This window comes from Megalops cyprinoides, chromosome 11 (genome assembly GCF_013368585.1).
Source record: "Megalops cyprinoides isolate fMegCyp1 chromosome 11, fMegCyp1.pri, whole genome shotgun sequence".
Classification (NCBI taxonomy): domain Eukaryota; kingdom Metazoa; phylum Chordata; class Actinopteri; order Elopiformes; family Megalopidae; genus Megalops; species Megalops cyprinoides.
Genome location: NC_050593.1, coordinates 34977533 through 35000849, shown reverse-complemented (window position 1 = coordinate 35000849; position 23317 = coordinate 34977533). Strand labels below are relative to the sequence as shown.

Here is a 23317-nt window from a genome sequence, read left to right as displayed (position 1 = left end):
TGTAAATGTCACATATATATATATTGTATATATATATTTTTTTTGAAAACATCATAATGTATATGGGCAGTTTTCCTAGTGTAAGTAGTTTCCTGTTGACATTGATGCAGTAGCCAGATTCAGTCTTTTCACGTTTCCCTGACTTCCTGAAACACTACCTCAGCCACAGTAAACCTCAGAACTTTAGCAGACCTGGCACTTCAAAAGAAAAAGTACAGTGGCATTCTGCCAACTAGATACATCTCCAGCTTAGAGGGCTAGAGTTAGCTATGAAGGCTTTGGAGTTAAGAGGTAGAAGACTGAGTGATTTCTGACCCTGACTAAACAACTGAAGTGCTGAGGCAGCAAGAAAGTTAGCAGGTCACGTGGCCCTCAAGTGCTGGACTGATAGTCATGCACCATTACAACTACCGTTTCCATTCACAAATTTAGAGCTGATGGTCATATGACCACTAGCTGCAAAAACACATTCGCTGTGAGTGGACAAGATGAGCACTGCACACAAAATCAGAGATTGTACTTAATGTTCTTAAATCACAGAGTAGCCATGCGAAATAAACTTCTAAATCAAACATCTTGTACAGTGAAAATAATGAATATTGGCAGGTATAATAAAAAACAGCATGAGACAGGATTCAACTGCTCTCCAGTAATTAGCATCGTGACTTTAAATAAAATACGCACCTTAGAGATTTCACGTGGTATTAACGTGGATGACACTAAATGCAACACAAAGTAGTTAAATTAGTCATTTCAAAATGATGGTTTCGCACCTGACCTCTTTCCTGCTCAAAAGGGAAACAATTACTATGCTATTCTTGTCTTCCCTTCCCTAAGTAGTCTGATGAAAACCACTCAGAATAAATCACTGATCTGGTACTTAATGGTCCAGAACTACAGAGGATAATTTAATTCAAAATGACAATTAATCAGTCGGTGAACAAACAGGAGTTGCCATGGAGAAACAGGAACTTAAACTGAAGAAAAGAAAATCTACAGCAAAATGGAAAAACCTGAAGTGAAAAAGTCAAAATAGGAAAAGAAAAAAATATATGTTTGTTTCTTTTTTGTCTCTGTATAATTGTTAACATTCTTTTTTTAGTTTGTTATTCCTTTCCCTCATTTGATAACTTCTATGAACTCTGTGAAAGTGGCACCGACATTGTTCTTTTTCAGTTCAGATTTAATTTGCACGTGTCGGTGTGTTTCTAGGTTTCAGTCTGGAGGAGAAACACAATGCTGGATGTCTGTGCAGAAAAGCAACCATCACAGAAACGGCTTCCAGCCAAATAAAACCCCTTCATACCTTTGGTATACAACCAATTCACTTTTAACGTGCTATATTGACGGTAAGATAGCGCTTAATGATTGTTTAACTTTTCAGTGGCGTATCCCTTTAAGGACAGCAGACTGCGTATCGCCCTGCATACTGGCACATCTTACTTTAGGCTGTCCAGAGCACGCAGCCACATGCCTCTTACACATAAACTATCAAAGACACTCGGTTCGTAAATTTCATTTGTGTGCATTCCTTTTGATGGTATGCAACGCTTCAGGAAAAGAACATCTGCCACACTGCAATGTCATTTTCTGACCTTGGTTTTAACACGACAAAAAGTCCTTAGAATATTTCCTTTCATGTTTTTCGTGCTCGTGCAGCGCCGCCGGATACCGGACTGTAGAGAGGGGACAATTTGAAAAAGCTGGATACCTCCAGCACATGCTATATATTTATGTCCTCCTTGCAGGGCAGTGATCAAAATGAATGCAGGAAGCTCACCTGCTACAGACATGTAATTGTGTGCACATTCACATCTCTAGCTAATTGTCTTCACGGTAGGTCGCCAGCTGCCAGAAACATTCAGGACAATCTTACCAAACCCACGTAGCTCTCTCACCATTTGCAAACATGATGTGGTGTTCAAGGGTTTTATTCCCTCATGGATGTGTCAACGTCAACTCACGGATCAGTGACTTCATCTGATGCACAGCTCGATCGCTAGCAATAAACTTAGCTTCAGGGTATCACTCGCGAAACACTTGAGCAAGCACATTAAACGCAGCGCAAAACTGCAAGCTGGCCGGCTGTACGCCGTGAGGTTTCTGCGTCTGTCACTGCGCTGCCATACTCACCTGTCATTCAGCAAGGTACCTAACTCGCCAGCTGTATAGCAGCTGTTAACCATTTTCATGTTTCGAAATGCAGTTCACCTTGGGCATACAGTGAGAAACAAATACAGCTGCCATTTCCCTACCATCGATTATGCGTGAATGCGCCAAAAATCGCCGTTTTGCCACCAAATGCAACACTCGGTGAACAACCTGATGTGGTGTGCGATTTGGTGTTACGGACAGCTAGGTTCCAAGGCAAAGTGGAACGTCGTTGACCGGTTTCTTACCAGGATTCACCAGCCTTGGGCATGCCGTGTCTCTTCTTTCGTGGAGGAACTGATGCGCTGACTTGTCAACGTTACAGCCGGGCGCGGTGAAATTTCCGTCCGTAACAACTCTGTTCGTAGAACTGCTGATATAGGACAACACGTATGGCTTTGAAGGGATTCTGATATTTCGCAGGTGCCAAACAGGAAAAGATCGTTAAAGTGCTGTGTTTGCCCGTTTCTTAGATGCGGCTCGGCAAACGCTCCTCCTTGCAGCAAGAATGAGACCGGAGCGAGCCAATGTACGGAGTGGATCGCCGCACGAAACCGTGGCATGGATTTTACTGGAAAAATATAGGCACTGGCTCTTCTCCGTCACGGAGCAGGTAAAGATGCCGCATACGTAGCCAAAACTTTTATAAGACTGGATTTAAGACCACGTTTACATACTCCACTGTACATTTTTGGCGACTTTCATTCACAACTTTTCAACGTTGTAGTAATATTTAAATGTTACCGGAGTTTCATGGTATATTGGATCACAAGCTATCAGCAAAAGCTCCTCTTGCCTCAAACATCAATGTAAATAAGAAGTAACCAATATTGATTAATTAGATTAGGTAAAAAAACTACATATTTTTATGATTGTGTGAATATAGGAGTTATTAGGATATTATAGGAGCTATTAAATATACTTCATACTAAGCTTTATTTGACCAGTTTCCTTCATTCTCCTGACACAGGTGAAGATGATCATTGCTAAAAGTTTAAAATATTTAAATAATATTTGTTGAAGTTAGATTTTTTTTGGAACAAACTAATTAGGAAACCATCATTAATCCATTCAGGATTGGGTTATATACTATTTTTGTAAATGTCAGTGATCGGGTAAACCTGACAACCTGACTTCATTCCATGTTATAGTAGCTACAAATTCCCATCTTTTAACCTGCGAAATTTACCCCATCACATTTCGCTAAGAAAATAAATCAAGCACTCCATAAGAGCGACACGCTTTTATACAAAGCCTCCCAAGTGTTTCCAGCACAGTGCAGCACGTAATACTCACCCTAAACAGAGTTCAATCATTTCCTACCTATCGATAGTTAGCCTTATGCAAGGTCATATCTGATAAAAAAAGAAAAGTATTAGCATCCTACATGTGTGTGTACAAGAAATCTCAAAACACTAAAAGCATGATTGCAGACAACATAACCAGGGATACATCTCAGGACTCTGAAGGGGAGGACTGAGAGCTAGAATGATTTAATGAAACTGCAATGCACATTGCTGTTAATCACATATCTCATATTATGAATCGAATCATGACAAATCATGAATGACAAATTAAGTCATTTACTGAGACACCATGAGCCAAGATACACAGCAGCTCCTTGCTGCATTTCAATTTCGCAGCTTTAACCACTGCATTCTGCCACCTAGAGGTCATACCTGCAACTACAATTTTCAATCCAAAGTGGTGTGGTGGCTAAACCTAACACCCGTGTCTTTCAACCCCTTGAAACATACTTTTTTTTTTTTTTTTAAATGGCTTTCAGGTAAGTGCGGTTTTGTGCCAAACATTTTGAACAATACAGGCTTACAGCATTAAGGGATACAAGTGCAGCGCAGAGAGAGAAGAACAAAACACATCCATTAATTAAGCAGGTGTTAGTGCAGCCACTTTTCCCATCCTGTATTACATACCTGTCAGTTTCAGCCGCTCATACAGCATCATACAGTGCCCAGCTTCAATGCTTCACATTCATTTTGTCTACATTCACACAAAATGAGGTTGCCCTTGATGTCTATAGTTTCTTCAGCATCACAGTGAACAGTTTTGTAACTAGGTGGACATACCTAATGGCAATTAAGCCACTACTACATATAGTAAATAAAGTTGACACTAACTTCCTGTACTTATGTTTGAACTCCACTAAGGTGAGCTTACAGTGATTTTCTCCTTTTCATATTTTTTCACATGCAATAATATACTATACTCATATTTGCTCCCTACAGCACAACAAGTAGAGGTTTTTCACTGATGAGACTCAAAGAGTGAAACTAGCTTGACAGTTCTATTTAAAACCCAGGCCTTCCAGAAATAATGAAGTAGAGGGCTGTGCTGAGCTGAGTTCAATGGTTACACAGGTACAGATTCACATTTCAAAACTGGCGTATCACAACAGCAAACCACCTCCGCATGTCAGACATTTACTCCAGAGGAGACATTAAAATCTCAAGCGCAATTCCACTTGATTTACAGTCTTCCCTCTCACTATCTGCTACAGAGGCTCACCTACCCACGTCTTTCATTCTGAATGAGAACATGGGCTACAGCGCAGGAAACCCATTAATAGGTGGAATTTCTGCCCGTATCACAGTGGAAGATTCAATTACCTTTGAATCAAACTAATTTAAGGGCATGTGAAGTGGCGAGTCCAGTCACTCCTGAATATTGAGTGGTGCTTTATCTAAACCTGTGCAGTGACAGGTGCACATTGAAATAGAGGAGCCTGATACATACCGTCTGATATAACTGCAGTGCAAAACATTCAACTAACAAATCATAAGTCATCAAGTTTCTTTATTGAAGAAAATTCATATTTTACACATAAAGAAAACAAAGTAATTGAAAACGTGTTTTATATATCGTGATTCATGTTCACTCGAACATTGATGTTAAGTTACTGGTTCCAAGATGCTGGAAGAGGAAATAAAACCCCAGAAACACCATGACCGCTTACACAGCTAGTATTCCCAGTCACAAAAAAGGTCCAGCAGTCACTGTCCGTAGCTATGTGCTTGTGTCATCCTTTCTATGTCCAGTCATGTTGAAGGTCATGTCACTTAAATCTCTGTAGGAACAAAAAGATCATGACCATAAATATGCAGGGAAACCTCTTATGGTGCTAGTCGTTCAGAATCGGACAGTTTACAACGTCTGCTAAACGGCTTAATTGATAAGTAGTAATGATAACAAAATCCAGAATAATAGCCCTTCCTCAAACAGTCCAGGGTATCATCAGTTTCACGGCAGTGGTCACACATTTGCAAAAATTTGTAGATGCAGTTGAATACCATGTCAAAGTGCAAACCCAACAAATGCGGCGTTTCGAATAGAAGTCTCTGAATGTGATCGGAACGGTTAATCTGAAACATAAAGGCAAATTATCCCATATTCCACAGGCAGCTGAATTCCAAGGCAGACCACCGGCTGTTCCCTGGCTGGCAAATCAAACACTTTCTATGGACCAAGAAGCACTTCATTATACAGAAACAAATAAAGTACATATTAAATCAGATTCTGTGCAATTCCCAAAAAAGGAGGCTTTAAACATAGACTTGTGTGTTATTGCACTGCAGAGAGATTTCTGGCAAAATATACCTACAAATATTCATTGACTATAATATTAGCAAAGGAATTATTTTGGCGAAAGCTAGACATGGACAAGTAGCAATGAATAAAGGAATTATACTCACTTAAATAACTAATGGGATTATATTCCATATACTTATTGCAAATTTTATAACATCACTGCAGAGATTTTTACATTAACAAAAATCTACATAATTTAATAATTTGATGTTTAATAAAAAGATGTTTTGGCGTGAAAACATAGTCAGAAATGCCATAGTCCAGCATATAAACTGCATCAGTAAACACCTAAGACATATTATGGGTTCGCATTATGTTCAAAGGAACAAACTCTCACATCAGAGATGCAAGGCCAGGATTTTATCCCTAGAATCATATTTTTTCAGTATTAAGAAACACTGGCAGCCACTGAATAAAACATTCACACACATTCACATACACTCATATGTGTGTATATGTATACCTAACAGTAAATACATTTCTTCTTTTTTCTTTTTACTGGCTTAGAGAGATGCAGCATCCCCCCTCCCGTATGGAAAAGCACAGCATTTTCTTAGGACAAAGGAAATAAGCAATTCCTTAAAAAAAAAAAAAAATCCCACATTTTACGCTTGTATTCTGCATTTTTAAAGTGTGCAATTTCACAGCACTCTTAATTTCATGGGATACCTGATCACAGTGACAAAATCACAGCCTTATGATTCATTTCATTTATTCATTAAATAAGAGCCACTTAGTGTATTTTAGAGATATAACATTTCTATGACATTTATCGCTAAGGTGTAATTATGAATCTCTGTGCTGTGTATGGCTAATACACACGGTACCAGTATGTCAACATTGCGCGCACGCACGCACGCACGCACGCACGCACGCACGCACGCACGCACACACACACGCACACTCTTTCCTGTTCACTCACAAATCCACATGCTGCAGCACAGTCGTGCTGTCACTTGTGTTCATCAACATGATTATACTAAAAATTGATAGTCAATTTGCTTTGATCCTTTTCTTACCTTTTTATACTCCTGATTCAGGAGACTAATAATTTGTGGAATTAAAAAGCCATCAAGTGTGCCTAGTCCTGGTAAAACACATCTTTGGACACCAAAACAACTGTACAAATAAATATTACCATAACCTGACAATATACAGAAATATTATGCTACTAAATTATACTGTGTAAAAGCTTAAGGGGGAAAACATTATAATAAATATAAAGCCAATTAAATAGTTCACGTTAATAGTCACCTTTCAGATCTCATTTTATACATCAGAGGACAATGTTTCAGATATCATGCATGATGTCCCATACATAAACTCAATTCAAAATTCCTTTGTAGTTACTTGCTTATTATGTTTCCACACAATTTCGGAAAAAATCTTGATTACCAGGTGAAAATTATTTTTTGCTATTGAGACTCTTTGTGTTACATTTCCACTTGATTACATAAGCTTATCTCTACGGGAAGCAAGACTCTTAACTACAAGGTGAAGTGACTAATTCAACAAGCCTGGATAAGTAAACTAAACCTCCATGGGAACAGGAAGTTGCCTGACTCTGCACAGACACCTCTTTCTGTTCAGTGCATTTCTCTTACCCACTTGGCGTCACTTACCGAGTCGCTCTGTGGGGGAGGAGCTAGTACGTCCTCTGCCGCTTGTGGGACTCCTCCTTGGGGGGGTCGGCCAGCATCACCTTCAGCTTCACGCCGTTGATCACCTTTCCGTGCAATGCCGCCATGGCGTCATTGGCATTCTTCCTCTCGGCGTACTTCATGTAGCCCACGTTCCGGCCCGGCACCAGGTACACTTCCACCAGCGACCCAAAGCGACTGCCGGGAGAACAGAAACTCAGGCTACCTGGATCTTTAAAACCCAGTGATTGCAACGCATACGTCACAAAGTAACTAATGCATGCATACGACTGACCCGAAAGCAGATCTACATTCTATGAGGTGGAGCACAGTGGTAAGAAGCAGGGCTCGTAACCTGTAAAGTTGTTGGTTCGATTCCCCAATGAGTCCCTGCTGGGGATTGCTGCTGTACCCTTGGGCAAAGTACTTAACCCACAGTTGCCTCAGTAAATATCCAGCTGTGTGGATAACACGTAAAAACCTTTTACTGACGCATGGTTCATTTTAGGTATGCAAGATGAGGACCTCCTCACCAAAAGACATCCTCGAGCACGTCCACCGGCAGAGGCGCGGGGTTGAAGACCACGAAGAGGCGCTCCTTCACCCAGCTGTCAGAGGGCGCCAGCTTCTTCAAGGGCGGCAGCACCACGTCCGTCTGGACCCGGGGAGGCTGGGGAACAGTGGGAGCTGCGAAGCCCTGCCAGAGACAGCCCACCAATCAGGAGACACACTGCTCACTCAGATGCTCACACTCTGCTCACTCAGGGCCCAGTCAGACTTAGCGGTGCTGAGCACTTTTTTGCAGACCTAACTTGCACAGCATTTATGTACTGAAACTAAAACACTCATGCATCTCTTAAAACGGGTGGTAGAAAATTCCCAGCAGTGAATAAAGGCAAATTGCCTGGAATTGCAGAGAGCCTGGTGGCCGACTGATTTTCTTATTAGTCCTCATTACAGAATAGTCACTAGACGCTCACTTTAGTCACGAAAGCCAAATGGACTCTTCTGAGAAAATAAAGCAGTTCTGAAACCGAAATGAGGCTTTTCAACACTCCCAAGTTACAAATGTTAGTATCAAACACTTTCATTTTAAAAAGGAAAAACACCACAGGGTGCTTTGTTCAAAGCTGTTTTTCCCCCCGCAAATTACTCATTGGATGAGCTGCAAAATCTTTCAAGACAATTAAATATAAGTGTTCTGAAATCAACTGCTCCTTGAACAATCTTGTGGAGAGGGGAGCCCTCCAAATAATCTGCATGCAGCATATTGTGTGATTTGGCTGAGGTGGGCCTTTGCATTCACAAATGCAAATGACCGTACTGAAGGGACTTCTATCCGCTCTGAAAGTGTGGGTAAACCTGCTGCTTACAGCACTCGTCTTCATGAGCTGAGGCCCCGAGGGTCCGTTCCACACCATCGACATCATCTGGGCAGCCACCAGCTGCATGGCCATCTTCCCCACCGGGCTGTGAAAATGACAGAACAGGAAGGCTGTGGGACACACACCAAAGACCAGCCCATTCATCATAGGAACAGCCACATCATCATCAATGCCATCCCTCCCGCCAAACACGTCTCTGGAGTTTCCAAGGCATTTTGTCAGCTGCTGTTTCCAAGGGGTTAGAAGAATCCTGCAGGTTTTTGACAAGCAGCCTGGGTTTTTGTTTTCCCTGCTCGCTATAGCACATTCTGATTAATGGATTAAGGGGAGACCACACAAAATTGCTTAGCCTTACTCTGCCAGAGGTTTACAATGTGTCACATCTGAAACTGATGCAACTAACTGATTAACTAAGATGTGAACAGTTTCCCTAACTGATAACCAAAGCCTGAACGGTGTCCCTTATTAATATAAACAATGCCAGAACAGTTGATGTACCTAATTTTCTCTGCCTTTGCTCCCTTTAATCCATTCTTATTGATTAATGTTACAGAACAAATCAACCTGCTGTTCCACACCTTATTTACCAAAATATGTCTGTCCTTTCCATTACTTTCAATAACTGTAAAGTCAATCATTTTTTTTTTATGAAGACACAATGTTACCACATACACTGAAGAAAGAATACCAACCCACACACAACCGAAAAGGATAAACTCCTGCATGCTTTCAGGCATAATTTCCATACCTGGAGCGGTCCTCCCCATCGTCTATGTACGTCACAACAAGCCGGTTTCCAGGAGGATACTCAAACCCATTTAGCTTCTCTTTAGCGTACACAGCTGAGCCCAGATTGTTGTAACGGATCATGGCTTGCCCTGAGAACGATATGCATCAGATAGATGTTTACAGCGTGAGGTGACGCAAAGCATGCAGCTTGCACCAAATGCAAATAGATCTACTTTACACATTACCTTTGTTAAATCCATAGGGATCTCTCTGCATTTCACAGTAATCCATCCCAGGGATCAGGTCAAAGAGACCGTAAATCTGCTCTTGGGTGACACTCGCTCTTGATGACACCATCAGGCACCTGGTGATGATGTCATTGCCGCGGCCGTCTCCCATTGGGTAATTACTGCCATCAGCTTCAATGACAGAAAGGGTGAGAAAATGCTTCAATGACAAAAAAAGTGAGAAAATGAAGCCTGGTAAAGCACAGGGCACCTCTATGAAGCACACCTGTGTCAGCTGTGCATGGCTCTTCCCACCTAACAGTAACATACCGAAGGGATAGGCACTCATTCCAGGGTCACCAGTCACATGGTCTGATCTGGCGTTGTTGAAGTAGTCGTTATCTGTAGACGAGTTTTTGGTTCTGGGTTCAGCAAGAATGGCCCTGAATGCTGCGGGCAGAGAAGAGAACAGGCGTTTTAATCTCAACCACGCCAGCAGTGTGCATGCCCAGACCATGGCTGGAAACATGTAAAATCAGGTCACAGGACACAGACAACTGTAAAGTACTTGGATGGTAAAACATAATGGAGCGAAAGCAAGCATCTTTAACACACACCGAAGCAGAGGAAAGGCATTTAGGTCACACAATGCTAGTGGTGTACACATACTTACTTTTGTCACAGTTCTCTATGGCAGTAGCTGCTTGAGATGGCTTGTGATACCTCACATAGCCCAATCCTTTACTCTCCCCAGTAGTTTTGTTCTTAATGATGATGCAGTATTCTATGTCTCCATACTCCTACAGAAACAGATGAATTGGACAGGAAGTTCAGATCACGTTTTGTTGTGCACAGTATCCTAGACCAGTTAACATCATGTATTCTTGCATCGGCAACCAACAGGACTCTATCAGCTATCAGTGAAAATAATCAGTCACCCCGAAGACTGTTACATGTGCGATGTGCCCTGCATTAAATATGTTGTTGAATTACTTCATTTTACCACGTTTGCTATTTAAACAAAGATCCCTTGTGCACTGTGGTGGGGGGGATGCCTTTCTTCAATCACAGTGCTCTACTACACACATCATACAGGTGGTTGGGCTAAAGACACGCATGCACAGACCATGTAAATGTCGTGAAGTGTCGCCTTCAGTTCAGACCTTAATTAAAGGTTCAATTTTAAGAAAACCCAAGCCACTGCTTGACTGCGATGCTTTTTGAAGTGTTTTCATACACAGCACGCACATAGCGGTACTCAGCTACACAGCCCTGCATGACATTTCACACATTTTCCACGTTTCCAACACAAACGTCATGCAGTGGACAATAACGTTACCTTGAAAGTTTCTTTCAAATCGTCTTCCGTAAAAGTCTTGGGAATCATGACAAATATTCTGGTCAGCTCTTCGTCCTCCACATCTCGGTGGCTGCCCGAGGACCGTGACTGTGCCATGAACACCTGAAGGGCCAAGAAATGCCAAGAAACTGTCAGCAAATTCTGTCAACAGGTTAATGTTAAAAAAACTGCTTCACGGGTGAATGGAGCGGTTCCTCGTAAATGATGGAATTTACCCAAGGCAAAGAACCAATTTGAACTGTAGCTAGGATGGCCAGCGTACATGCTCGCCCTATATATTACTAGTCTCACTGTCAGTTAGCTAGCTAGCTAACAAAGCTGTCACAGACAGAAAATAAAACAGCTGGCAAGCCAGCTAGCACTTAGCATTCGCATAAAGGGGCATAAACCTGCAAGATCAAGCAGCTGGCTACCAACCTTAATGGGTTTGGTTCCTTCTGCTAGGCATTTTCCGTGCATTTCTTCCATCGCTGTGCACGCCTGCGAGGATTTGGCAAACTTAACAAACGAGACTCCCTTAGACTCTTTTGTCTGTTTGTCTTTGACCATCCAGATGTCCTGGATTTCCCCGAAAACGGAAAAATGCTCCCGGATCACATCTTCCGAGATGGATTTGCTTATCACCAGGAACAAACGACTGTTCGGGGGGTCGTCGAGGCTGTCCGTGGACGGCCTAAATGAGCAGTCCTCCATTATATAAGCTCTGTATAATGCGCAACAGTAGGCGATGTGCAGCGCTTTCGATAAATGCAGCCAGGTAGCCGTCTACCTGGCAGGCCGTTTCCTTGCGTTACGCTCTATGCGTCACCGATGACAGTGGTCGGCTGAAGTGTTCCGTTGCCTGGGTTACGTCACATCCACACAATGACCGTTCGGCTTTCCCCGCAGCGCCACCTGTCGGCGTGGAGTATGAATAGCACCATCCACGTGTCCGCACCTCGGACTGTGGCACACAACAGACCGGTAAAACTGCTTCCGTGGTGGGAATTGACTCAGGGGCATGTGATTCGTGAGCAGAAGACGGAGGAAGTTTCCAGAAACTCCTCCTCCTTTGTTCCATTAATGGAACTGAAACCTTGCATTGTTACTGTGAACAGCGCAGCATAGTGGAAAGCAGCGAGGGCTTGTAACCAAAACGTTGCTGGTTCGACCCCTTTCCGGGCACTGCTCCTGTACCCTTGGGCAAGGTACTTAACCCAGAATTACTTCAGTAAATAGCCAGCTGTAAAAATGGAGAACATGTAAAAATATAACCTATGTCGCTCTGGATAAGAACGTCTGCTAAATGACAATTATGTCATTTAACAGGGGTAATATGTTTGATTTCCAAGTGATGCATGTCCTTACTACATGGACAATTTAAATTCGTAAGATAAAATGCAGCCAGTCTTGTTACAACACGTGTGTGGGGATTACATAGGAAGTCTGAATCATGTCTGCATGCATGTTTACGTGTTTTCATCATCGAAGCTACGTGTGAAATACAACTGGATGTTTGCCAAGGAAGTCAAAAGTTCGGGCGCCCTCCCTAATGACTCACCCCATACATGGCAACACTGTCCCATCGTAACTGTCCCGTATCGCTAACACCATGTGATCCGGGTGCCGCCTAGCAGTGACGCAATTTACCGGTGCCTGAAATGCATGGAAATGCATGTGTGACCTTCGCGGCAGCCACTTGGAGAATCGCGATTGGAGCCGGTCAGACGTGAGGAGTCGAGTAAGACATCAAGCGACCCAGCAATCAGAAGTGATCAAAGAAAAGAAGAGGTTTATTAATTTAAAAGGTAACATCTGTTAGTCTCTGTTTAAAACGGTTCCATTTTTGTTGTTAAACATTACTGTTCTGAAACAGAATATGTTCCCAGTGTGAGTAATATGAGCTAGCGGCGGCCTGTCCTGGTGTGGAGCCTGGGAACGGTTTGCGTAAACGCTAGAGCTAGCTAACCTTAGCTACGAGAGGAGAGCCACTGTTTATGAATGAAAGACGGAAACAAAGAATTTGCTGGATAATATCTAGATGCACAACTTTGCTTAGTAGAAGAATGTGTCGTTAGCTACCCCCATGTTCACATCGTTAGATAAAATCAACTTTTTACGAGATATTGCAGTAAGTCACTTGGATAGCAAGCTGTTGAACGGTATACGGGCAAATAATGGCTTGGCAGGAAGCAAGCAAGAACGTACTTGTCTCAGGTTTAGCTAGCTCAAAAATAAAATATTTGTTAGATGAAAGCTGTGATTTAACGTCTGTTATCAGTTCTCTAAAGACGTTATCCGTTCTTCCTTCGTGTCAGAGTGGTAGCTGGCTAGATCACTCTATTGTTAGCAAGCGAGCCAAGAATTGCGAGGTTACTGCCATCAATCTCCCCGTTAGTTGGCCTACATTCCCGCTAGTCACATTGCGGGGAGTCTCTTTTAAATGGCCAAAGTAATATAAACTGATGGGTGGATTGCTTAGTAAGTACACGATTGTCGTTACTGTGGAAAGATTTCGGTCTCTTGGCAAGCTAAAAATCTCTTCGCTAGCGATCTTACCGGTTAACCTTGACTGGCCGGCTAGCTCTGGGTACTCACACTGGTGTTGAATCAGACTTGATGCATTCTGATCGATAAACCAGTTAATGGACGTAAAATTAATCCAAAGTGACCGTGAAGTTCGATTAACCGTAAACTGCTTCAGCCGAATAGTCAAATTAGTAACTATGTGACATAATATTTCATGTAGCCTTGCTAACAAGGTGGCTACTTCTCTACTCTTGCCTACTTTGTCGAGCTTTTAAGATAGTTGGTTAACTAGCTAGTTAGGTACTTTACCGGGTCGCCACGCTCGTAGAATTCATCAAAATTAGTCAACGTCACTTATATCAATGCGTTACCTATATTAATGGGTTCAATACCTGGGTAACTAAGCGCGCCCCCTATGTTCCTCCGAGGAGGTTGCAGCAAATCGGAAGCGAACTCGGGGACAGAGCAATTCTGGATTACTCCAGTGATGATTTGACCTTCAGTCTAATTTCATGTCGTTGTATTTGCAGAAGGACATGGGTGACGTTGCAAAAGGAAAGAAAGTGTTTGTCCAAAAGTGCGCGCAGTGTCACACGGTGGAAAATGGCGGGAAGCACAAAGTCGGTCCAAACCTCTGGGGTATCTTCGGGCGCAAAACGGGCCAGGCTGAAGGCTATTCCTACACGGATGCAAATAAAAGCAAAGGTAAGCTAAACAGTGTGTTCCTGTAAGCACTGCTGTACATGGGTTAAATGTTAGAGTGCCACATAACTGTTCTGCCTTCTCCTCCCTTATTACAGGGATTGTCTGGGGAGAAGCCACGCTCATGACATACTTGGAGAACCCCAAGAAGTACATTCCAGGAACAAAGATGATCTTCGCCGGTATCAAGAAGAAGGGAGAGCGTGCGGATCTAGTTGCATATTTGAAGTCGGCCACCTCTTAGACGACACTTTTCTCGCCTTAATTTATCTGTACGTTCTGTTTATGTGATGTAAATTCCAGAATGAATTCTTTCACCAAGACAATGCATTAATCAGTCATACATGCTATTTTCAATGGCACACCATGCCTTCCATCTGTTGCCAGACCATGAAGTGAAGAACAGTTCATGCTGTGTTTTTTCGGTTTATGCAAGCAAGTGCCATCGCTGGTGGGCTCTCAGTGCGTCGGCTTGAACAGATACCTCAGTGGTCATTGTAGGTGCTGAGATGTCTCCTGTGTTGGAAGAGAATATGTATTTCCTGGTTTCACAGGTGCTTTTGACATTAACTTATTCATTGTACCCTATGCTACGTATTCCAGAAGGCACTATGTGATTTGCAAGTGGCTGTACATACAGCAGTTTCTATGTATCTGGAAGGATTTTCAATAAACCTGTTAAAAGTGTCTCACTTTTTCTGCTTAGCTCTTGCTCTGTGATTGACTCCTTGGGTTGCTGTTGCCAGTTAGTGTGTTTTAGAAACAGCACTGATAAGAGAATGCTAATGAGGATAGCGCTTATTAGCTAAGACCAAAGCAAGAGGTCAAACCACAAGACCCCCGAATTCTATTTATACAGGAACAGCTGTGCCAACAGTGACCCTATGACTGCCGATCAGCAAGTGAGCTGTGGTCAGGATGACCAATGGAATCTTCACCTGACACCATTGTACAAACAGCCCCCAGTATGGGATCACTATAGTCCCATCAACTCAGTTACTCAGAGGTTAGTATGTGTTTTCAGGACATGAATTTTTTTTTTGTCAAGTAATTCTGGCAACACATTTATAGGGCTTGCTGAAAGTCAGAGATACATTTTGTGAATAAAATGCAATAGCAAGTGTGAATGATATTTTTCACTTAACTCCCACAACTTGAGCAGAATTTGGAAGTGAGATCTCAGACTGTAAGTGATGTGCTGTCCCAAAAAGAGAAATCTAGAACAGATATAAAATCAATAATGAGCTGAAACGTTTAGTTACAGTATAGCTGATATTTGACAGCACTGTCATGTCAGTAAAATAAACCACAACGTGTCCATGTTCCGGTAGGCCTAATTGTGCGCGTTTGGTCTATTCGGTTTAAAGGTTGTGTGGTTTAGCGCCCCCTAGTGGAAAAAAAAGAATGTTTCGCAACATGATTTCGTAAGCAATTTTAGGTAACAGGAAAAGCACCTCTTACAAAACCAACGATACTTGTGAATAATGTTCTGTCTGTGGAGGATAAATGGCTGTTCGGGAATTTTTTGTATCGCTGTATCGTTTGCTTTATACGCATAAATTAATTTGTTTAAATTAATCCCCGTTAATTTAATCCGTTTTTTTACCAATTGCAAGGCACATCATTAGTCGGCTCCCTGATCTTTGGGGAAAGGTTCAAATGCTAATGCCAACCTTTTGAAGTAATAAGGCATAGAATGTATACAAATTAGTGTTTATAATAAATTCATATTTAAGGGCTTTTTTTTTTACAGAAACAACCTTTTGCTTTTGGCCTTCATAGCTGTAAGATTAACACAATGCAGCCAGGAATGAAACCTTTACCACTGCTGACATTTCATTCAAATAATGAGAGGCAAGAAGTGCATTTGTAACTATTTCTTCACAAACACTGGTTCCTTTGGCTTGAAGATACACAGAGCATTGATTCAGCCCTCAGTGTGACTCCATAACTATGAAGCAGGGGTGCTAAGAAAGAAAATCACTTCTACCTGCATCAAAATTGGAAAATTGGATGAACACAAGATGCCTACATGAAATTGTGAATTTCTGTTTGTATTTATGCTTACACAACCAAAACTAATCTCCAGAAATCCAATCAAACCATGAGGAATGTTCAAGGCAAGTGATTTCATTTCATATGAGCTATCAGGCTAACCAGTAGGATTAAAAATTAGAGAGTAGCTATAATGTGTTCTGTTATTTATTCATTCATTGATTTTTGGGGTATTTTGTCCCATTGCCTTTGTCCTTTGTCCTCCATTAGTTTAATATCTAACACACTTGATGCTTGGTGGTGTATGCAATAGCTTGATAAATAGTTTGATAGTTTGATAGGAGAAAGGTGGGCGAATGATGGCTAAGCTATCTTCCCTGTTGGAGAACAAGTCCCACTCCTTGCAGGATATGCTGACAGCTCTGGGCAGCTCTTTCAGTGACAGGCTGTTTCACCTGTGGTGTGTGAAGGAGAAATACCATAGGTCCTTCCTTCCTGCTGTTGTCAGACTTTACAATCAGACTTGACAATCAACACTGCTCTCAGTGGACCACACACATCAAAACTGAAAATTCACTCATGTGCAATATTACTGTTTAATGTCTATAATTACTCATGTGCAATATTACTGTTTAATGTCTGTTAAACTGTGTGCTGTCTGTTTTTATTTATTTGCTATTTATCTTGTTTGATTACTTATTGTTATTATCTCTTGTTCTTTTTTCTACTGGTGTACTATCCCCTATGCTGCTGTAACACTGCAAATTTCCCAGCTGTGGGACAATAAAGGGTTATCTTATCTTATCTTATCTTATAATGAGACAGACTGGCCAGTGGAAGTGCTAGATATGAGCTACTTAATGAGTTTTGGGTTGTGGATTTTCACCAGTTGACAATCACTGAATAATGATCACGTATATCAATTTTGGTTCCAATTTTAGAATGAAAATTTGTCACATAGCACTGAACATCACACAATAAATGTTCCCCTGTCTACCCAAATACTGAATACATTTATAATCTGTCTATGGGTGAATTTTCAATCTTTTTATCAATCTGACAGACTTTAATTCATAGACAAGAGGTCCTGTTGCTCCTGGTAAAAATCACTTCTGTACATATAATATAACAATATTGGATCTGCAATAAGGTATGAATGGTGTAGTTAGGAAAAATTTGACTAAGTAATTCATTATAACAATAGATAATAATAAAAAAAATCATATTGGCATCAGACCATGTTATTTATAAATTGTTGTACTTTATGTACTATTTTAAATGTGTCTGCTGTGAGAAATACAGTTAGTGTTGCACCAAACATCAAATACATTATAAATATTGAAAATATCGACTGAAACTAATAATGAGTTGTTGATATCAGTAACTGAAAATTGCAGCTCGTAACAAATGAACTGACATCAGTTAACTCAGTCGGAATGATGGGTAAACTAGCTTCCCATAAATCATCGTAGTAATCAAATATTAAAGCAGCCCAAACAAACCAATAAATAAACAATATCACTTTAGCACTACAGTAAGCCTACCACCAAAACTGAATTTCTGGACTCAGACACATGTTTCGGTGATCGCGTAACCCCAGCAGAGGCCACTGTAACCCCATTTCTCTTCCAGATTACAGTGGAGGATTATCACTTCATAACACAAATACATCTGGATTGGGATCACCCGAATATATACTGGGGAAAAAACATTAATGAGACAGGATTGTAATACAATTATTAAACCGTTACAACTAGCCCTGTGGCTACCGTTTCAACGAAAGTATGAACAAAATGTGGTGATAGCGCAAATTTATGTAGATGTCTTCAGGATACTTGAATGATACACCATGACACAACTACACTCAACAAATCCTCGATAAGCAGTGAAGTTTCATGGGGGAGATTGATGCCGTAAATGTAACTAAACATAATATTAACTATGAAAACGTTTCACGGGCGTTGAGACAAGTGATCCAAGTGAAGAGCTTGATCACTCTGGACGACAGAGACGTTTGCACAGCGATTAACTAAGTAATTTGAAATAATGTGCAAGTATTCCATCGAAATACGTTTAAATTCCAAAGCTGATTTCCAGCGATGAGCATAATTTAGGCATTGCGCTTTCTCAAATAACCTTACACGTGGACATCATAACTGGATTTGATTAAAATGCATTAGCCTACAGATCCACGAGTTATTAACCTATCAGAAAATAATATGCGAAAGGGATTTTTTTTTATACATCCATGCAGCCGACCTGCAAAACGTACGGAATCGTTTCCACGCCCGGCCCTCTTGCAAAATGCAAACGAATACACTGGATTGTCGAGCATGTGAGGGGGGGGTGAACAGTGGCATGGACTAACGTCACTGTGCTCCGGGGAGGATCCACTCCTGCTACGTTCACTGGCTCAGCTGAGCCGCGGAGCATCGGTACACGAGGTGACATCAAGTAGCATCAAGTTCCAGATGGGCGCTGAGCTGCCAGGAGCTCGTGCTCAAGACTATGAATCAAGCCAGTGAGTAACTTCGAGCAGAATTTTTCACCATGTATTATGTTTATTTTGGGTCCCTTTTTGCCAAATTATGCTGTTATTCAAAAACATATTGTTTAAAGTAATATTTAAAGCTAGACTTCATATGCATTTTTTAAATTTTAAATGTTAATTCAGTCTGCAATTTTAACAGTTCGGTTCGTGGAGAACCAGCGCAATGACGAACAAGACAGCTCGAAGTATAGACTTTGCCGAAGTTGAAAGTTTTCTTGATAAACACCCGGAACTATTCGAAGACTATCTGAACAGAAAAGGAAAGCAGAGCATGGTGGAGAAATGGCTCAAGAATCACCAGGCGAGCAAAACTCCGGTGGCCACTGCCGCGGATCCGGACAAGCCTAATGTCAGTAGAGACAGCTGGGTCAGCAAGAGCGACGGCTTGCAGAGACGCGCCTCGCAGAAGGAACTGCGGAAAACTTTCGCCAGGTCCAAGGCGGTCAACGCCAACAGGACATATGACGAGCACGTAAATTCCAGGGCTCAGGAACCCTTAACGAGTATGAGGAGACGGGCTCTGTTGCGGAAAGCCAGCTCTCTTCCACCGACAACCGCGCACATCCTCAGCGCTCTCCTGGAATCCCGAGTGAACATACCTCAGTACCCATCCACCGCGATAGACTTCAAATACTACCTTAAAGAGCACAACGAACGGGAGTTTTTCTTGGAATTGGTGAAAGACATTTCCAACGACCTGGATATAACTAGCCTCAGTTACAAAATCCTGGTGTTTGTTTGCATTATGGTAGACGCAGACCGCTGCTCCTTGTTTTTGGTGGAAGGCACCGCGAATAAGAAAACTTTAGTGTCTAAATTCTTTGACGTCCACGCAGGAACCACGGTGTTACCCTCTTTTAGTAACTCGGATGAAGTGCAGGTGCCGTGGGGAAAAGGCATTATTGGATATGTTGCTGAGCACGGAGAAACTGTCAATATCCCCGACGCCTATCAGGTGTGTTGCATAACGTTTTGCGGCAAAATACCATAGTGACACACAATTTTTCTATGACACTGCGATTCGATCATGTTTTGGTTGTGACAATACAAGAAATTATGGGCCAATTGATGATGATGATGATGATGATGGCGATGATCATGATCATTGACAGTATGACATCATCGCTGTCGTCACACAAAGCGTCAAAACGCCACTAGATTAATGCATTTACCCATAACCGAGAACAGAATGTCAAAGTAGTAGTGAAATGGTTTGATTTCCGTAACCAAATATCACTTGATGTGTGAAAATTTATCTGCGTTTTTCAAACTTCATTTGCAACACAGCACACAAACATCCCATTACAGTAGCCTACATAAAAAGTGTAAATCATATCACATGCAGTGCGCGTAGTAATTATCCCATATCCCAAAGTATTTTCATTGAGAATTGCTGTAAAAAGGACCATGGTTGATTTGAGCGATGTTTTCAGTAAGATCGTGCACGAAAGAGAGAGCGTGAACTGCGGGCTGCCGTAAGATCGCCTAAGGAAAGTCAGACTGTGGACTTCAAACTGAGTAGTTGTTTTCCACTTTCGTTTCCTGTACATCGCCATCCATACAGTAGGGATATGCGAGAGTATCACAATTATTTCATTAATTAGGTAAATCTAGTTATTACATGTAATAATTTTTCATTTGACATAGCCCACTTGCCTACTTAAGTGGTTACTCAGGTAATTTATACACTAACCAAAATGCACTACATGATATCGGTCATGAGTGTATCGCAGAAGTACAGTCCTTGGTCACGTTAATTTACAATATTATTAAAAGTTTCGAACCAAAACCTGTTGGGATAATTGAAGAACTGGTTGCTGTGGTCAGAACACATAGCAGCAGTCACTTAGCCCTACAGGACCGTACTGTGGAGCACACCGAATTACTATCCAATAAATACATCATAGAAAGGATGTAATCCACCTAAAAACCCCGAGATGCATGAGTGATGGACACATAGATGTTAGACATAGATGTTCTCTCTCCACTGAACGCAGGACCATCGCTTCAGCGACGAAATCGACAAGCTGACAGGGTACAAAACCAAGTCCCTGCTGTGCATGCCCATTCGGAACAGTGACGGGGAGATCATCGGAGTCGCCCAGGCCATCAACAAAGACCCCGGGGGCGCTCTTTTCACTGCCGACGATGAGAAGGTAGCTGCCTGTGGTGTTTAAACGTGTGACACACGCTAATTATTCCGGGATGTACAATGCCATCTGGAACGTGAACTCGTGTATGTGTGATGTGGCACTCACTTCTGCGGTGTTGTCTGCTAGAAATTTACTTTTGTGAACACGCTGAATCTGTATTCTCACTTGCTGATTCATTCACAGTCTTCCTCTGTCCCTCTCTCTCTCCCTCCCTCTCTCTCTCTCTCTCTCTCTCTCTCTCTCTCTCTCTCACACACACACACAAACACAGTGTGTAGTCCACACATCCACTGATTCCACACACAGCTGGTCTCTCAGTAGCCTGCTCAGTATAAAATAAATGTGCTGTGAGCTGGGAAAACAGACAGGCCTTGCTGTGTCACCCACCCCAGAACACCTGCACCTTCCCAAGTGATGTAGTTAACCATATAAAGCAGGCAGCAGATGAAACAGATAGATGGACAAAAGTAGTTAAGCTGTTTATATTACTCCATTTAAATTGATTCATTAAAGCTATACTAAACTGAACAACCTTCATAACTCTGCCACTGGAGATAAAAGAAGAAATGGATGTATTTAAGGGAGTTAAAGCAACACAAATGGTTTACAGCAGAAGACTTTTACCTTTTATTCATAAATAGTGAAATTTATGTGCAATTCACTTTCATCTACAGTTTGAAGATTAAACGCTCTTTCCACAATACAAACCAACAGGTCTCATTTCCTCAAGGTTGCATATTAGCAACAATCAATAACTGATGGGGTACAAGGAATACATATTCAGGGCTCAAGCTGAAGACAAGGCAAGGACCAAAGTTTAGGTGATTTCCTTGTAGCTGTTAACATAATGCTTTGGGCTTTGAAATCTATCATGCATTTTATAATTATGTGAGCCTATAGGCCTAAGTTACTGGTTTCCCTGTCATTTCTTTGGTGGACAATCAGCTCCAATTAGGCAACTTGGCCTACTGTGCTTTGATTAAAATGAAGAAAATCTGTCTTTCAGGAACATGCTATTAAGTCATAGCCAGCTACATTATTTCTTACAGGAATAACCTTGTCCAGGTAATATTAAAAATCTGCCTCAAAGCTTGTTTGTTTGTGTAAAAAGTGCTACCCTCCTTGCCTGTGATTGGATATTTAGTTTGCCATTGCATTGCTATGGAGTTGTTCAAGTAACATTTACATTTACATTTATTTATTTAGCAGACGCTTTTATCCAAAGCGACTTACAAAAGTGCATACAGTAGGTACAGCGACAGTACGGGGACAGGATGTGTACAGTTCCACAATGAGACAGTTCTCAGCTGAGAGCAAGGTCTGTTTGAGGACGCAGTACTATCAGATTTTTACAATTACAGCCTAAAGGGCAACTAGTACGATATACTTTCGAACGGCAAACTTCAACAACTTCAAAACGGCACAATGAGCGTCAGGGTTAAGGCGGCAACAAGAGACAAAATTTAAAAGCACAATTTAAAAAGCACAGCAATTTTAAAAAAGCACAGCAATTTGCAGCACTGATGGGCGGGGGGGGGGGGGGGCAGCAATTGTGTGCTGGGTCAGTCCAGGTAGAGTCTGAAGAGGTGCGTCTTCAGGTCCCGTCTGAAGGACTGGGGTGAAGGAGCTGTCCGTAGCGAGACCGGGAGTACGTTCCACCACTGGGGAGCGATGTAGGCGAAACGCCGATGTCTGGCAGAACGAGCACCTCCTGCCTTGACCATGCAGGGAGCAAGGCGTCCAGTTGCTGCTGAGCGTAGGGGTCGGGCTGGTGTGTAGGGCTGGATGAGTTCTTGGAGGTAGGCAGGGGCTGTCCTGTTGACTGCAGAGAAGGCGAGGGTCAGGGTCTTGAATCTGATCCTGGCAGCGACAGGAAGCCAGTGGAGGGATTTCAGCAGGGGAGTAACATGGGAGAATTTGGGGAGGTTGAAGATCAGTCGGGCAGCTGCATTCTGGATGAGCTGGAGAGGGTGGGTGGTGCATGCTGGGAGGCCTGCAAGGAGAGCGTTGCAGTAGTCCAGTCGAGGGAGAACTGTGGCCTGGATAAGGAGCTGCGTCGCGTATGTGGTTAGGAACGGGCGAATCCTCCTGATGTTGTGGAGGAGGAATCGGCAGGTCCGTGACGTGCGAGCAATGTACTCCTTGAAGTCCAGGTTGCTGTCGAGGGTGACGCCCAAGCTCTTTGCTGTCCGAGAGGATGGTATTGTGGTGCCATCGAAGGTGATGGAAAGGTCATGCAGGGGGGAAGGGCCGGCTGGGATGAAGAGGAGATCCGTTTTACTGAGGTTCAGCTTCAGGTGGTGGGATGTC

At 42.2% G+C, this 23317-nt stretch overlaps 3 protein-coding genes across 3 annotated transcripts in view; 2 read left to right on the top strand and 1 right to left on the bottom strand.

The window, feature by feature from the left end:
- Positions 1-5035: 5035 nt before the first annotated feature.
- Positions 5036-11963, bottom strand: rbm45 (RNA binding motif protein 45). Its single transcript, XM_036540566.1, has 10 exons — positions 11516-11963; positions 11078-11200; positions 10412-10538; positions 10069-10188; positions 9757-9930; positions 9531-9660; positions 8771-8867; positions 7931-8094; positions 7380-7595; positions 5036-5236 (listed from the first exon to the last, which is right to left on the bottom strand). Exons 1-9 carry the CDS (start codon positions 11789-11791, stop codon positions 7403-7405), a joined length of 1404 nt encoding a protein of 467 aa, XP_036396459.1. The 5' UTR covers positions 11792-11963; the 3' UTR covers positions 5036-5236; positions 7380-7402.
- A 787-nt stretch (positions 11964-12750) lies between these two features.
- Positions 12751-14997, top strand: LOC118785695 (cytochrome c-like). The gene is made up of 3 exons (XM_036540562.1): positions 12751-12885; positions 14137-14311; positions 14407-14997. Exons 2-3 carry the CDS (start codon positions 14143-14145, stop codon positions 14550-14552), a joined length of 315 nt encoding a protein of 104 aa, XP_036396455.1. The 5' UTR covers positions 12751-12885; positions 14137-14142; the 3' UTR covers positions 14553-14997.
- A 4020-nt stretch (positions 14998-19017) lies between these two features.
- The window catches only part of LOC118785404 (dual 3',5'-cyclic-AMP and -GMP phosphodiesterase 11A-like), a 39050-nt gene continuing 34750 nt past the window's right edge, over positions 19018-23317 (top strand). Inside the window, exons 1-2 of the mRNA XM_036540018.1 lie at positions 19018-19809; positions 20852-21010. Of these exons, the coding sequence (XP_036395911.1) occupies positions 19018-19809; positions 20852-21010 (951 nt within the window). The remainder of the gene's footprint in view (positions 19810-20851; positions 21011-23317) is intronic.